Source organism: Pan paniscus, chromosome 1 (assembly GCF_029289425.2).
Source record: "Pan paniscus chromosome 1, NHGRI_mPanPan1-v2.0_pri, whole genome shotgun sequence".
Taxonomy (NCBI): domain Eukaryota; kingdom Metazoa; phylum Chordata; class Mammalia; order Primates; family Hominidae; genus Pan; species Pan paniscus.
In genome coordinates, this window is record NC_073249.2 from 227438799 (window position 1) to 227455771 (window position 16973).

General features: G+C 42.4%; 1 protein-coding gene across 1 annotated transcript; it reads right to left on the minus strand.

The window, feature by feature from the left end:
• Nucleotides 1–3662: 3662 nt before the first annotated feature.
• LOC129394287 (protein FAM87A) lies at nucleotides 3663–4142 on the minus strand. The gene has a single exon (XM_055100227.2). The coding sequence runs from the start codon at nucleotides 4140–4142 to the stop codon at nucleotides 3663–3665; it is 480 nt and encodes a 159-aa protein (XP_054956202.1).
• Nucleotides 4143–16973: the final 12831 nt, after the last annotated feature.

A 16973-nucleotide genomic window follows, 5' to 3' on the forward strand; every position in this document is an offset into this window, starting at 1 on the left:
TAGACAGGGCGGATCTGCTGGCCAGGCATGTAGTATAGACAGGGTGGATGTGCTGGAGAGGCAGGTAGTATAGACAGGGTGGATCTGCTGGACAGGCAGGTAGTGTAGACAGAGTGGATCTGCTGGACAGGCAAGTAGTATAGACAGGGCATGTCTTCTGGACAGGCAGGTAATGGAGATAGTGTGTAACTACTGGCCAGGCAGGTAGTATAGACAGGTTGGATCTGCTGGGAAGGGAGGTAGTGTATACAGGGTGGACCTGCTTAAGAAGCAGGTAGTGATGACAGGATGGATCTGCTGGCCAGGCAGGTAGTGTAGATAGCGTGGATCTTCTAGTCAAGCAGGTAGTGTAGACATGGTGGACCTGCTGGATAGGCAGGTAATATAGACAGGGCGGATCTGCTGGACAGACAGGTAGTGTAGAGAGAGTGGATCTGCTGGACAGGTAAGTAGTATAGAGAGGGCGGGTCTGCTGGCCAGGCAGGTAGTGGAGATAGCGTGGATTTACTGGCCAGGCAGGGAGAATAGACAGGGTGGATCTGCTGAGCAGGCAGGTAGTGTAGACAGGGTGGTTCTGCTGGCCAGGCAGGTAGTGTAGACAGCATGGATCTATTGGCCAGGCAGGTAGTGTAGACAGCGCGGATCTGCTGGTCAGGTAGATAGTGTAGACAGGGCGGATCTGATGGCCAGGCATGTTGTGTAGATAGGAGGGATCTACTGGCCAGGCAGGTAGTGTAGACAGGACGGATCTGCTGGACTGGCAGGTAGTATAGACATGGTGGATATGCTGGAGAGGCAGGTAGTGTAGACAGAGTGGATCTGCTGGACAGGCAAGTAGGGGAGATAGCGTGGAACTACTGCCCAGGCAGGTTGTGTATACAGGGTGGATCTGCTGGACAAGCAGGTAGTGTAGACAGTGCGGATCTACTGTGTAGGCAGGTAGTATAGACAGGGCGGATTTGCTGGGCAGGCAGGTAGTTTAGATTGTGTGGATCTACTGGTCAGGCAGGTAGTATAGACAGGGTGGATCTGCTGAGCAGGCAGGTAGTGTAGACAGGGTGGACCTGATGGACAGGCAGGTAGTGTTGACAGGGTGGATCTCCTGGCCAGGCAGGTATTGTAGATAGTGTGGATCTACTGGCCAGGTAGGTAGTGTAGACAGGGCGGATCTGCTGTGCAGGCAGGTAGTGTAGACACGGCGGATATGCTGGCCAGGCAGGTAGTGTGGATAGGGTGGATATACTGGCCAGGCAGGTAGTGTAGACAGGGCGGGTCTGCTGGACAGGCAGGTAGTATACACAGGGTGGATCTGCTGGAGAGGCCGGTAGTATAGACAGGGCGGATCTGCTGGCCAGGCAGGTAGTATAGACAGGGTGGATGTGCTGGATAGGCAGGTATTGTAGACAGGGCAGATCTACTCGGAAAGCAGGTAGTGTAGACAGGGTGGATATGCTGGCCAGGCAGGTAGTGTAGACGGGGTAGATCTGCTGGATAGGCAGGTACTGTAGACAGGGCAGATCTACTTGGAAAGCAGGTAGTGTAGACAGGGTGGATATGCTGGCCAGGCAGGTAGTGTAGACGGGGTAGATCTGCTGGAAAAGCAGGTAGTGTAGACAGTGTGGATCTGCTGGAAAAGCAGGTAGTGTAGACAAGGTTGATCTGCTGGACAGGCAGGTAGTGTAGACAGGGTGGATCTGCTGGAAAATCAGGTAGTGTAGAGAGGGTGGATCTGCTGGACAGAGGGAGGAGTCACACCCCAGGTGGGGCTGAGTGGAACGGCATGAGACTTCATCACGCTACTCAGAATGAAACACGATTTAAAACATGTGTATTGTTTATTTCTGGAATTTTTCATTTAATGTTTTTGGACCATGACGGACTGAGAGTAACTGAAACCTTAGAAGGCAAAACAGTGGATAAGAGTGACTTGCCGACCTGAACAGTTTGCTCTTAGAAACTTTGTGTCGTTGGTTGTCTGATCTGTGACTTCCTTTAATTCACTTCTCTGAGTTCCTTAAAGGTAGGAATCATGTTTTATTCCTCTCACAGCCATATTTCCTTAAAAACTAGTTGGTGAACTGTGGAAAATCTAGATTGCTCAGGCCGCCTTCTGCCATCAGAAATAATGTTGCCTTTCAGCGGTGGTTTGCTTTTCTGAAATTTTCAGTCATCCCACCCTTTAGAAGGAACAACTTTAGAGAATAAGACTGGCCGGTATGCAACTCCCAGAATTTTCTCAGGAATGTTTCAAAAATCTGTTGTTATTCTGGATACTGGTGAACAGATGCGCGAACGGCTCAGGCTCTGCCACTGGCCTTCTCCATGACTGTGTTTGTAGGGACAAAGCATGGTAGCAAACAACTTCAAAAAACCTCTGTGGCTTGAAAACACAAAGTTTAATCACTTGTCCATGCTTCTCTTCCACTGCAGGCTGGGGGTAGCTCCTGTTTCCTCAGGCCCAGGTGAGATAATTTTCCCATCCTGAGCACTGCCAGGCTCATGGCAGAGGGGAGGGTGCAGGAACATTGTGCGGTTTTTAAAGTTTCTGCCAATAAGGGGCAGAGTCAGTTCCATTCTGTTCCATTGGCTGGGCCTGACCATGGGACAAGTAGCAGAACCTTTCCATCCAGGAGAAACAGAGAGTGTCTGGAGGAAGAATACACACTGTCCCGAACTCCCAGAGTTAATGCTGTGAATTCATCAACAGGATGATACACTTGCCTCACTGGCTTTTTGTTCCAATAGACAGAATCATAGTCTTGTTGTGCTGAGAGCCTTGTAGGTCACGCAGTCCAGGGATGCAAAATTAGAAGACAATGACGAGGTGCAAACCTGAGAGCGGAGGCGAATGGAGTCCGGAGGGCGGGGGCTGCAGGCCGAGCACACACCCCACCGGGGAGCAGCCATCTCCGCTGCAGCCGACGTTGCCCTAGAGAGATGAATGCAGGCCCAATGTTGGCAGCTATTCCAATGTGAAAGAAACTAAAAATCCAGACTTTTATGTAATAATATTCTAATATTTACAACATTAATCAGCTGGGGGAAAAAGGGTCCACAGAACTTTTGCAGCCTGTGAGCCACCCATTTCTACCCAAATTCAGCCCAAACCTCTAACTGCACAAGCTCACACAAATAGAGAAAGCCAGGAAAAGTATCCAGAACTGCACATGCACTTCACTACTAACAGGGGCCTCCAGCCCTGGTAAGCATGGGAACCACACATGTAAACACTGAGGTGGCCTGCCATGCCAGTGAAGTGCATGCTGCTCGTGTGTGACCCATTTTTAACCCCTAAAGGCATAAAACACGAATACTGTGAATTCAGTTAATAAGTTGAATTTACACCAGTCCTTCCTGATACAGCTGAATCAGATCTTTCCCATTATTCACTCCTCAGTATATCACCCCTTCTGTTGAACAAAATTAAGTAAATATTTAAAATTTCTTACCCAGGGGTCAGCAGATTATAATCCAGAGGCCAAGCCCAGCCTGTCTGCTTTTGTGTATAAAGTTCTCATGGAACAGAGCTGTGAGCCTGCCGTGTGTGGTCTACGGCTGCCCCTGGACACAGCTGCAGAGCTGATTCCTGCACAGACCTCGGGGCCCCCAGAGGGAGGCGCCTTCCCTCCATCATCCCCACTGAGCACCAGCCGCCGCAGCCGCTAAAACCTGCGGAACTCACTCCATGCCCCTTGTTGGCTTTCTTCACATAAAGTGGATAAAACTGGGTGTTTACAGCCTAAAGCAGCCCATGCCAAGGCACTCCTCAGGGACTGAGCCTTAGTCACAGTCCTTGTGACTACAGCACATCCATAGATGGGAGCTGGCCGAGGGATCCGTGTGCCTCCAGCTTCTCGGAGCTGGAAAGAATCCATACTGGAAAAATGTTCCTTCAGTGCTCCTCCTTCTGGGAAAAAAAGACGGGGAGCTACATCAACCTTAAGGGTTAATGTTGCTTGAATGTAAGCATAATAAATATTCAGCATGTCTCCTAAGACCTGGAGTATCATCAGAGACCAAGCTTGGAAAACCACAAAGAATGACGCCCAGTTTCTAAGAGTCATTCCATGCTTTACAATCAGCCCACAACCACCGAGTCCCAGGAAGCCCAGCCGAGACCGCGGCAGGTCCTGACACAGCATCAGCCTGAGTCTGAGCCCAGAGGAAGCTTCTGCTGCCACAATTGCTGCGTGTGCTCATGGCTTGGGTGCAGGCCCAACCACAGCGGACCAAGGGCAGGCTGAGATTTGGCCTGGACTGGAGGGCTGTCTCAAGGAGGGTGACGTGTCTTTGACTTTTGCATTCTTCCCTTTTCCTTTCTATTCTCTTGGTGACGTGAACACAGACAGAAAGTGAACGTTTTTTGCGTAAGTTCCCTGTAGATTCTGGATATTAGGCCTTTGTCAGATGCATAGTTTGCAAATAGTTTCTCTCATTCCGTAGGTTGTCTGTATTCTCTGTCAAACATTTCTCTTGCTGTGCAGAAGCTCTTTCATTTAGTTAAATTCTACTTGCCAATTTTGTTTTGTTGCAATTGTTTTTGGGAACTCAGCCAAAAATTCTTTGCCAAGGCCAACGTCAAGAAGAGTATTTCCTAGGTTATCTTCCAAGATCTTACAGTTTGAGGTCTTACATTGAAATCTTTAATATATTTTGAGTTAATTTTTGTATATGGTGAAAGGTAGGGGTCTGGCTTCAGTCTTCTGTTTGTGGCTAGCCAGTTATTCCAACACCATATATTGAATAGGATGGTCTTTTTCCACTGCTGCTTTTGCTGGCCTTGTCAAAGATTGGATGGTTGTAGGTGTGTTGCTTTATTTCTGAGTTTTCTGTTCTGTTCATTGGTCTATGAGTCTGTTTTTGTACCGGAACAGAAGCTGTTTTGGTTACTGGGGCTGTATAGTATAGTTTGAAGTTGAGTAGTGTGATGCCTCTGGCTTTGTTCTTTTTGCTTAGGATTGCTTTGGCTATTTGGGCTCTCTTTTCATTCCATATGAATTTTAGGATAGTTTCTTCTTGTTCTTAAATGCATTTTATAATTAACTTGTTTAGCTCTAAGAAAAAAACTTGATTTTGTATTGGAATAGCATTAAATTTAATATTTTTAAAAAACGTTTCATCTACTTCTAACTTACTGCAAAGAGTTTTATAAAGTTGCCTGTAATGATTTTTTAATGTTTTTCTTCATTTTTATAAAGGAAACATCCTTGTAACCACACCCAGGTCAAGGAATAGAACTTTATCAATCATCCCAGAAGCGCCCACCACATGTCCCATTTCTATTATAACCTACTTCCTCTCCCCAAAAATAACCACTTCCCAAACTCTTATGGTAATCATTTCCCTAATCTTTATAGTTTTATCACCAAGTGTATATCCCTAGACACTATAGTTTAGTGTTGTTTTATTCTTAAAATTTGATATGTTTTTAAAGTCTCTTTTAATCTACACATTTTTCTCTCTATCCCTTTCTTTTCCTTATCTTTTACAATGTTTAAATTTTCTTCTGTTAGCACTTGTAACTTTCTTATTTTTTTTTTTTTTTTCTAATCAGATACCTAGTGGTTTGTTTTGGTTGATTATTTTCTCTTGAGAGCCAGCTTTCGGATTTACTTCTTAGTTCTATTCTTTTTCTACTTAATAATATCTGCTTTTATTTGTAATAATTCACTCCTTTCTTTTGGTTCACTTATTCTTTTTCTGGCTTTTTCAGTTATATGTTTAAATAATTTATTTTTATTATTTAAATTTGTATTGATATAGGTATTTAATGCTATAAAGTTTCCTGTGACAGTCACTTTTTTTCTGAGTCCTATAAATTCTCTCTATATTTTCCCAGCCTTTTATAGCTGTATATCTTATATGCAGTATGGTGTTTGATTTTGCTTTGTGAGCCAATCCAAGACTGTTTTCCGTTTAATAGGTGAGCCAAGTCCATTTTTTACATCACAGATAACAGGGAACCACCTTGTTCTATTTTATTTGCTTTTACCCTTTTGGTATTTAAGAGGGCTTTCTTCCTCCCTTTTTTTCCCCACTTTTATCCTAATGCCTTTATAGCAAACACTTAGTTTCTTTGGTTGGCTCCCCATAGTACCTGATACTGCAGTTAGCTGATGGACACCCCAGTCCCAGTTGGCCCCTGCACATCTTCTGCCCGCCCCTACCACTTCTCTGGTGGTTCTTCTTTGTCTGCATTGTCCAAGCTGGTAACCATGGCATGCTGCACTTTTATCACTGTCATGTGCCAGCAGCTCCACAGATAAATACAGACCACCCTGCAGCTCACCTTTGCATCTGCCTCTAGTCATTTTGGTTTCCGGAGCTTATTCTTTAGTGGGTCATCCCTCAGCTCCTGGTCACCATACTTCCTGTGTTTGTGTGTACTCATAAAAAATATGTGTGATTTTTACCCTTGATAGTCACTATTTAGATGTTAAATCTTTGGCTTATATTTTTTCCCTTAAATATCTTAAATATGTTACTGAACCTATTCTATTCTGGACCTGTAATCCCTACTACAAAGCCGCTCACAAGTCCAGTTTTCATCATTTCTGATATTACAGACATGCATTCTTAAGGGGGAGGAATTTATAGAACTGGAAGCCATGTTAATATCCTAGTCATGAGGTGGCTGAGATTTAGTCTGTCCAGGTAAGATGGTGCAGGTAGGGAGTGTGGTGGTCCAAGTGGCACACGCAGGAAGTCACAGAATGTGGGAGGCATTGTTTTGTGTACCCTGTGCACAGAGTGTCTGATGCCCTTTGATAGGTTTACGGCCTCATCTGGTGGACTTTCTGGCACAGCCCTTCTTCAAGGTTGCTGCATCTGAAGCTCTTTAAGACGGCGTTTCCCTTCTGCCAGATTGTACTCTGTGCACAGTGCAGTTGCTTCTCCCTGCGGAGTGAGATGGGCCCACATTGGCTGTGGCTCCACCTGGCCTTGGTGCTCTTGTCGCCCTCTGCTCTGCTGCTCCCTTCATGTAAGAAGGGTGTGTTAAGAGTCCGTAAGTGTGTTGTGTTACCACACCCAGCTAATTTTTGTATTTTTAGTATAGATGGGGTTTTGCCACGTTGGCCAAGCTGATCTCAAGCTCCTGACCTCAGGTGATCCACCTGCCTTGGCTTTCCAAAGTGCTGGGATTACAGGCATGAGCCACTGTGTCTGGCTGAGATTGCTTTTTTGTAAGTAATCTGTTGTTACTTTGGGTTACTTTTCTGTAAGGGATAGAGCAGAGGGGACTTCCTTATTATACTGGAATCTTCTGTCTTCAGGAGAAGAAAAAAAAACTCGTCTATTTTGGGACCTGTTTTTTAAAGTTTTAGTTTGATTTTGTGGTGCTTAGCATGAGTGACTCCATTTTGGTTTGGTCTGGTCTGCTTGGGATTAGTGCAGGAGCTCAGTCCAAAACAATGGCCCCTCATAATTTTGTTTAATACATGAAATTCAAATTTCAAACTTGTAGACATTTGCTCTCTCTCTTATTATATAAGTACCTACACAATGTCCTCAAATTTGCTTTTTGATCTGTAAAGACTAAGATATTTATCATCTAGTTTTACAGAAAAGTTTGCAGATCTTCTGGTTTAAAAGAGCAGGAGATTTAGTGTCAGGCAGGTTTGGATTGAGCCCAAGGGCTGCCATTTACTGATTGTATGACTTTGAGCAAGGTATTTATCTTGTTCTAAGCCTCAATTTCCTCATCTATAAAATGGGCACACAAATAGTATTTACCTTGGAGAGTTAAATGGGATAATGCATTTAATGTGCTTAACACAGTGCCTATCAGATGCTTAGGGGCTCAACACATTATTTTTGTTATTGTTGTTGTTTTACCCTAAAGTAAATGAGACAAAATAGCAAAGCTAAATGAGGAGGAATTTTTAAGTTACATCAGAAACTGTAATAGATTCTAAAATATTATAATTAAGAAATTTCATACTTATTTAAAAAGGCATTTTCAATTTAACAATTTAACAATTTAACCCTCTTATAAGTTAAAAAAAAAAAAAAAAAAAAAAAGCCCGGAACGGTGGCTCACGCCTGTAATCCCAGCTCTTTAGGAGGCTGAGGTGGATGGATCAGGAGGTCAGGAGTTCAAGACCAGCCTGGCTAACGTGGTGAAACCTCGTCTCTACTAAAAATACAAAAATTAGCTGGGCATGGTGGTGCATACCTGTAATCCCAGCTACTCAGGAAGCTGAGGCAGGAGAATCGCTTGAACCCGGAGGCAGAGGTTTCAGTGAGCCAAGATCGTGCCACTGCACTCCAGCCTCGGCAACAGAGCAAGACTCCATCTCAAAAAGAAAAAAGAAATAAAAATAAAAAGTCATGCCCAGCTATTTTGGGAGAACTGAAATTACAACTCTATCTGAGAAAATAAAATGACAGGACTCCACAGAATCCATAGATAAAAATTTAACTGAAGAGGAATATGGAACAGACCAAAGGAAAAATTTTATCAAGCTGTAATCTTTATACTTGTGCCTAAGGCCAGAACTTGAAACTGCTGAAGACAGTGTTTCTCTACAAATGCACACAAGCACCCCATTTTGATGCACAGATAGGTGTTTATTTCTTTTAAGAATAGCAGCTTTATTGAGATAAATTTCACATATGATACAATTCACCAATTTAAAGTGTACAAGTCAATGGTTTTCAGTATAATCAGAGTTGTACTACCATCACCATAATCAATTTTAGAACATTTTCATCACCGCCCAAAAACCACTGTAGTCTCTCCCCAGCCCTCCACTCCTGGGAACCATTAATGTACTTTCTGTCTCTATAGATTTGCCTATTTTGGATATTTTATATAAATGGAATCATACAACATGTGGTCTTTTGTGAATAGCTTTTTTCACTTACCATAATGTTTTCAAGATTGATTCATTTTGTAGCAGGTATCAGTCCTTTTTCCTGTTTATTGCCAAATAATTTTCCATTGTATGGATAGATCATATTTGTTTATCCATTTGTCACATTTTGGTTGTCTATCAGTTGATAGATATTTGTGGTGCATTTAATTTTTGGCCAATGTGTAAAACTTATTTTGCTCTCACTGAGGCTACATACTGTTACAACAATGCTATTTGGTCAACTTGACTGAGCTGGCCTCATAGGTTACAGGTTGCTCATTGTTAGAGATGAGACTTTAGACCAGACTGGACAACATAGTGAGACCCTGTCTCTACCAAAAAGAAAAAGAAAAATTAGCCAGATGTAATGGCATATGACTGGAGTCCCAGCTACTTGAGAGGCTGAGACGGGAGGATCACTTGAGCCCAGGAGTTTAGGACTGCAGTGAGCTGTGATCGTGCCAATGCAATCCATGCTGGGCAACAGAGTGAGACCCTGTCTCAAAAAACAGAAAGAGGGATTTTAGTATAACATTCAGCCAGTGCCATATTGGGAACCCACAAGAATGTACTTAAAAAAATATGTCAAAGAAGGTGGTGAGGGCTGTAATAGCTGCTATTCAGGCAGTAATGCAGTGCTGAAGGGACATCAAGCAAATAGTGTGATGCCTGTGGGTGCAATGTTACTCCTTCCCTTAGGTTGCCAAAAAAATCAATACTTCATAGCATTCCTGAAACGAAAAAGCTTATGAACCATTGTGTTTAGGGTGTAAGCTATCTATTTTGGGCTACCCATCACAGCTTCTCTCCTTTGGTAGAATAAAGTGAACTGAACCACCATGCCTAAGGTATTTGCCTTATTTCTTCCTCAGCTGGTTCATGGTTACATTGTCAAAGCTGGCAAAGCATTCAAGACCTGATTTCTCAGACGGAGTGTATGTGTGATAATATACTCATTTGCACAAATATAAACCCTCTGTCTTAACTGTGTTCTGCAAAAGGCGTGATAAATACTTTCAAGTTATATGTACTTATCAGTAGAACTAATGGAATACACACAGTATATTTTATGGGGAATTTCAGAGAAGGAAGGAAAAGTCAACCTTCTATTTGGCATCAGGATAGTAGTAAAACATTCTACTTGTGCATCAGATAGATTTTTATGACCTAACCTGGACAAGTAACTTAACTCTTGGTGCCTCATGTTTGAAAGAGGGATAACACTCTACAGGGTCATTCTAAGAATTAAATATTGCCAAAACACATGAAAAGATTCTCAACCTTGTTAGTAATCAAGGAAATGCAAATGAAGATCACAATGAAGTCTTCTTTTGTACTCAATTGATTGGTGAAAAATGCATGCCTGATAATATTGACATACAGACCAATGAGATCTCTTATAATTTGCTGGGAAAATGTATCAATTTGTACAAACATTTTGAAAAATAATTGTGCATTTTCTTGTGAAGTAAAACATTTGAATAATCTAGGACCCAGCAATTCAACTCTTACACAGACACTCAAGAGGAAGTTGCACACACATATGTCAGGAAAAATGTTCATAGCAGCCCTGTTCATAAGAGCAAAACCTGGAACAATTGAGAGGAAATGAATAAATTGCCGTGTAGCCACACAATAGAATACAAGACAGCAGTGATGCTGAAAAATATAGCAAGCCTCAGGAGTTTATATATTATATGGATAATTTTATGAAGCTCAAAAACACCCAAAATTAAACAACATATTCTCTAAGTACATACGTGGGATATGTGATAAAACTAAAAAGAAAACAGGGAATGATCAGCAATCCAGAACCAATTCATGACTGTTGTTACTATCTTATGGAGCAGGCTGTGGATTGGAAGCAGGGGCGGTGCACATAGGTACGTGTAACTTACTGGTAATGCTTTTAGGTTAGGAATGAGGTCAAAGGAGTTCACTATAAATTTATATTAGAAAGAAGGGCTATCTATGGATTAGTGATGAGAGTGTCATGCACCAGCAAATATGATTAATGAACTTAGGTTATCTGAGGTCCAAATAAATAATGAGAAAAAAGTAAATAAAAGTGATGCATGAATACTAAAAATTTGGAATTACATATATAATATGTAATAATAAAGAAAAAAGTGTACTGGTTATCCTTCAGGTATAAAAATTACAATTAAAATTGTAATGTTGGAGGAGGAGCCAAGATGGCCGAATAAGAACAGCTCCGGTCTACAGCTCCCAGCGTGAGCGACGCAGAAGACGGTGATTTCTGCATTTCCATCTGAGGTACCGGGTTCATCTCACTAGGGAGTGCCAGACAGTGGGCGCAGGTCAGTGGGTGCCCGCACCGTGCGCGAGCCGAAGCAGGGCGAGGCATTGCCTCACCTGGGAAGCGCAAGGGGTCAGGGAGTTCCCTTTCCGAGTCAAAGAAAGGGGTGACGGACGCACCTGGAAAATCGGGTCACTCCCACCCGAATATTGCGCTTTTCAGACCGGCTTAAAAAACGGCGCACCACGAGACTATATCCCACACCTGGCTCAGAGGGTCCTACGCCCACGGAATCTCGCTGATTGCTAGCACAGCAGTCTCAGATCAAACTGCAAGGCGGCAGCGAGGCTGGGGGAGGGGCGCCCGCCATTGCCCAGGCTTGATTAGGTAAACAAAGCAGCCCTGAAGCTCGAACTGGGTGGAGCCCACCACAGCTCAAGGAGGCCTGCCTGCCTCTGTAGTCTCCACCTCTGGGGGCAGGGCACAGACAAACAAAAAGACAGCAGTAACCTCTGCAGACTTAAATGTCCCTGTCTGACAGCTTTGAAGAGAGCAGTGGTTCTCCCAGCACGCAGCTGGAGATCTGAGAACGGGCAGACTGCCTCCTCAAGTGGGTCCCTGACCCCTGACCCCCGAGCAGCCTAACTGGGAGGCACCCCCCAGCAGGGGCACACTGACACCTCACAGGGCAGGGTATTCCAACAGACCTGCAGCTGAGGGTCCTGTCTGTTAGAAGGAAAACTAACAAACAGAAAGGACATCCACACCAAAAACCCAGCTGTACATCACCATCATCAAAGACCAAAAGTAGATAAAACCACAAAGATGGGGAAAAAACAGAACAGAAAAACAGGAAACTCTAAAATGCAGAGCACCTCTCCTCCTCCAAAGGAACGCAGTTCCTCACCAGCAACGGAACAAAGCTGGATGGAGAATGATTTTGACGAGCTGAGAGAAGAAGGCTTCAGACGATCAAATTACTCTGAGCTACGGGAGGACATTCAAACCAAAGGCAAAGAAGTTGAAAACTTTGAAAAAAATTTAGAAGAATGTATAACTAGAATAACCAATACAGAGAAGTGCTTAAAGGAGCTGATGGAGCTGAAAACCAAGGCTCGAGAACTATGTGAAGAATGCAGAAGCCTCAGGAGCCGATGCGATCAACTGGAAGAAAGGGTATCAGCAATGGAAGATGAAATGAATGAAATGAAGCGAGAAGGGAAGTCTAGAGAAAAAAGAATAAAAAGAAATGAGCAAAGCCTCCAAGAAATATGGGAGTATGTGAAAAGACCAAATCTATGTCTGATTGGTGTACCTGAAAGTGATGCGGAGAATGAAACCAAGTTGGAAAACACTGCAGGATATTATCCAGGAGAACTTCCCCAATCTAGCAAGGCAAGCCAACGTTCAGATTCAGGAAATACAGAGAACGCCACAAAGATACTCCTCGAGAAGAGCAACTCCAAGACACATAATTGTCAGATTCACCAAAGTTGAAATGAAGGAAAAAATGTTAAGGGCAGCCAGACAGAAAGGTCGGGTTACCCTCAAAGGGAAGCCCATCAGACTAACAGCGGATCTCTCGGCAGAAACCCTACAAGCCAGAAGAGAGTGGGGGCCAATATTCAACATTCTTAAAGAAAAGAATTTTCAACCCAGAATTTCATATCCAGCCAAACTAAGCTTCATAAGTGAAGGAGAAATAAAATACTTTACAGACAAGCAAATGCTGACCGATTTTGTCACCACCAGGCCTGCCCTAAAAGAGCTCCTGAAGGAAGCGCTAAACATGGAAAGGAACAACCGGTACCAGCCGCTGCAAAATCATGCAAAAATGTAAAGACCATCAAGACTAGGAAGAAACTGCATCAACTAACGAGCAAAATCACCAGCTAACATAATGACAGGATCAAATTCACACATAACAATATTAACTTTAAATGGAAATGGACTAAATTCTCCAATTAAAAGACACAGACTGGCAAGTTGGATAAAGAGTCAAGACGCAACAGTGTGCTGTATTCAGGAAACCCATCTCACATGCAGAGACACACATAGGCTCAAAATAAAAGGATGGAGGAAGATCTACCAAGCAAATGGAAAACAAAAAAAGGCAGGGGTTGCAATCCTAGTCTCTGATAAAACAGACTTTAAACCAACAAAGATCAAAAGAGACAAAGAAGGCCATTACATAATGTTAAAGGGATCAATTCAACAAGAGGAGCTAACTATCCTAAATATATATGCACCCAATACAGGAGCACCCAGATTCATAAAGCAAGTCCTGAGTGACCTACAAAGAGACTTAGACTCCCACACATTAATAATGGGAGACTTTAACACCCCACTGTCAACATTAGACAGATCAACGAGACAGAAAGTCAACAAGGATACCCAGGAATTGAACTCAGCTCTGCACCAAGCGGACCTAATAGACATCTACAGAACTCTCCACCCCAAATCAACAGAATATACATTTTTTTCAGCACCACACCACACCTATTCCAAAATTGACCACATACTTGGAAGTAAAGCTCTCCTCAGCAAATGTAAAAGAACAGAAATTATAACAAACTATCTCTCAGACCACAGTGCAATCAAACTAGAACTCAGGATTAAGAATCTCACTCAAAGCCGCTCAACTACATGGAAACTGAACAACCTGCTCCTGAATGACTACTGGGTACATAACGAAATGAAGGCAGAAATAAAGATGTTCTTTGAAACCAACGAGAACAAAGACACAACATACCAGAATCTCTGGGACGCATTCAAAGCAGTGTGTAGAGGGAAATTTATAGCACTAAATGCCCACAAGAGAAAGCAGGAAAGATCCAAAATTGACACCCTAACATCAGAATTAAAAGAACTAGAAAAGCAAGAGCAAACACATTCAAAAGCTAGCAGAAGGCAAGAAATAACTAAAATCAGAGCAGAACTGAAGGAAATAGAGACACAAAAAACCCTTCAAAAAATCAATGAATCCAGGAGCTGGTTTTTTGAAAGGATCAACAAAATTGATAGACCGCTAGCAAGACTAATAAAGAAAAAAAGAGAGAAGAATCAAATAGATGCAATAAAAAATGATAAAGGGGATATCACCACCGATCCCACAGAAATACAAACTACCATCAAAGAATACTACAAACACCTCTACGCAAATAAACTAGAAAATCTAGAAGAAATGGATAAATTCCTCGACACATACACTCTCCCAAGACTAAACCAGGAAGAAGTTGAATCTCTGAATAGACCAATAACAGGAGCTGAAATTGTGGCAATAATCAATAGTTTACCAACCAAAAAGAGTCCAGGACCAGATGGATTCACAGCCGAATTCTACCAGAGGTACAAGGAGGAACTGGTACCATTCCTTCTGAAACTATTCCAATCAATAGAAAAAGAGGGAATCCTCCCTAACTCATTTTATGAGGCCAGCATCATTCTGATACCAAAGCCTGGCAGAGACACAACCAAAAAAGAGAATTTTAGACCAATATCCTTGATAAACATTGATGCAAAAATCCTCAATAAAATACTGGCAAACCGAATCCAGCAGCACATCAAAAAGCTTATCCACCATGATCAAGTGGGCTTCATCCCTGGGATGCAAGGCTGGTTCAACATACGCAAATCAATAAATGTAATCCAGCATATAAACAGAGCCAAAGACAAAAACCACATGATTATCTCAATAGATGCAGAAAAAGTCTTTGACAAAATTCAACAACCCTTCATGCTAAAAACTCTCAATAAATTAGGTATTGATGGGACATATTTCAAAATAATAAGAGCTATCTATGACAAACCCACAGCCAATATCATACTGAATGGGCAAAAACTGGAAGCATTCCCTTTGAAAACTGGCACAAGACAGGGATGCCCTCTCTCACCGCTCCTATTCAACATAGTGTTGGAAGTTCTGGCCAGGGCAATCAGGCAGGAGAAGGAAATAAAGGGTATTCAATTAGGAAAAGAGGAAGTCAAATTGTCCCTGTTTGCAGACGACATGATTGTTTATCTAGAAAACCCCATCGTCTCAGCCCAAAATCTCCTTAAGCTGATAAGCAACTTCAGCAAAGTCTCAGGATACAAAATCAATGTTCAAAAATCACAAGCATTCTTATACACCAACAACAGACAAACAGAGAGCCAAATCATGAGTGAACTCCCATTCACAATTGCTTCAAAGAGAATAAAATACCTAGGAATCCAACTTACAAGGGATGTGAAGCACCTCTTCAAGGAGAACTACAAACCACTGCTCAAGGAAATAAAAGAGGATACAAACAAATGGAAGAACATTCCATGCTCATGGGTAGGAAGAATCAATATCGTGAAAATGGCCATACTGCCCAAGGTAATTTACAGATTCAATGCCATCCCCATCAAGCTACCAATGACTTTCTTCACAGAATTGGAAAAAACTACTTTAAAGTTCATATGGAACCAAAAGAGAGCCCGCATCACCAAGTCAATCCTAAGCCAAAAGAACAAAGCTGGAGGCATCACACTACCTGACTTCAAACTATACTACAAGGCTACAGTAACCAAAACAGCATGGTACTGGTACCAAAACAGAAATATAGATCAATGGAACAGAACAGAGCCCTCAGAAATAACACCGCTTACCTACAACTATCTGATCTTTGACAAACCTGAGAAAAACAAGCAATGGGGAAAGGATTCCCTATTTAATAAATGGTGCTGGGAAAACTGGCTAGCCATATGTAGAAAGCTGAAACTGGATCCCTTCCTTACACCTTATACAAAAATCAATTCAAGATGGATTAAAGATTTAAACGTTAGACCTAAAACCATAAAAACCCTAGAAGAAAACCTAGGCATTACCATTCAGGACATAGGCGTGGGCAAGGACTTCATGTCCAAAACACCAAAAGCAATGGCAACAAAAGCCAAAATTGACAAATGGGATCTAATTAAACTAAAGAGCTTCTGCACAGCAAAAGAAACTACCATCAGAGTGAATAGGCAACCTACAACATGGGAGAAAATTTTCGCAACCTACTCATCTGACAAAGGGCTAATATCCAGAATCTACAGTGAACTCAAACAAATTTACAAGAAAAAAACAAACAACCCCATCAAAAAGTGGGCGAAGGACATGAACAGACACTTCTCAAAAGAAGACATTTATGCAGCCAAAAAACACATGAAAAAATGCTCATCATCACTGGCCATCAGAGAAATGCAAATCAAAACCACTATGAGATATCATCTCACACCAGTTAGAATGGCAATCATTCAAAAGTCAGGAAACAACAGGTGCTGGAGAGGATGTGGAGAAACAGGAACACTTTTACACTGTTGGTGGGACTGTAAACTAGTTCAACCATTGTGGAAGTCAGTGTGGCGATTCCTCAGGGATCTAGAACTAGAAATACCATTTGACCCAGCCATCCCATTACTGGGTATATACCCAAATGACTATAAATCATGCTGCTATAAAGACACATGCACGCGTATGTTTATTGCGGCATTATTCACAATAGCAAAGACTTGGAACCAACCCAAATGTCCAACAATGATAGACTGGATTAAGAAAATGTGGCACATATACACCATGGAATACTATGCAGCCATAAAAAATGATGAGTTCATATCCTTTGTAGGGACATGGATGAAATTGGAAACCATCATTCTCAGTAAACTATTGCAAGAACAAAAAACCAAACACCGCATATTCTCACTCATAGGTGGGAATTGAACAATGAGATCACATGGACACAGGAAGGGGAATATCATACTCTGGGGACTGTGGTGGGGAGGGGGGAGGGGGGACGGATAGCATTGGGAGATATACCTAATGCTAGATGACGAGTTAGTGGGTGCAG

What these genes read in the sequence shown, in the direction of transcription:
- LOC129394287 (XM_055100227.2), bottom strand. Translation starts at nt 4,142, where the DNA reads ATGCTGTGTCAGGACCTGCCGCGGTCTCGGCTGGGCTTCCTGGGACTC.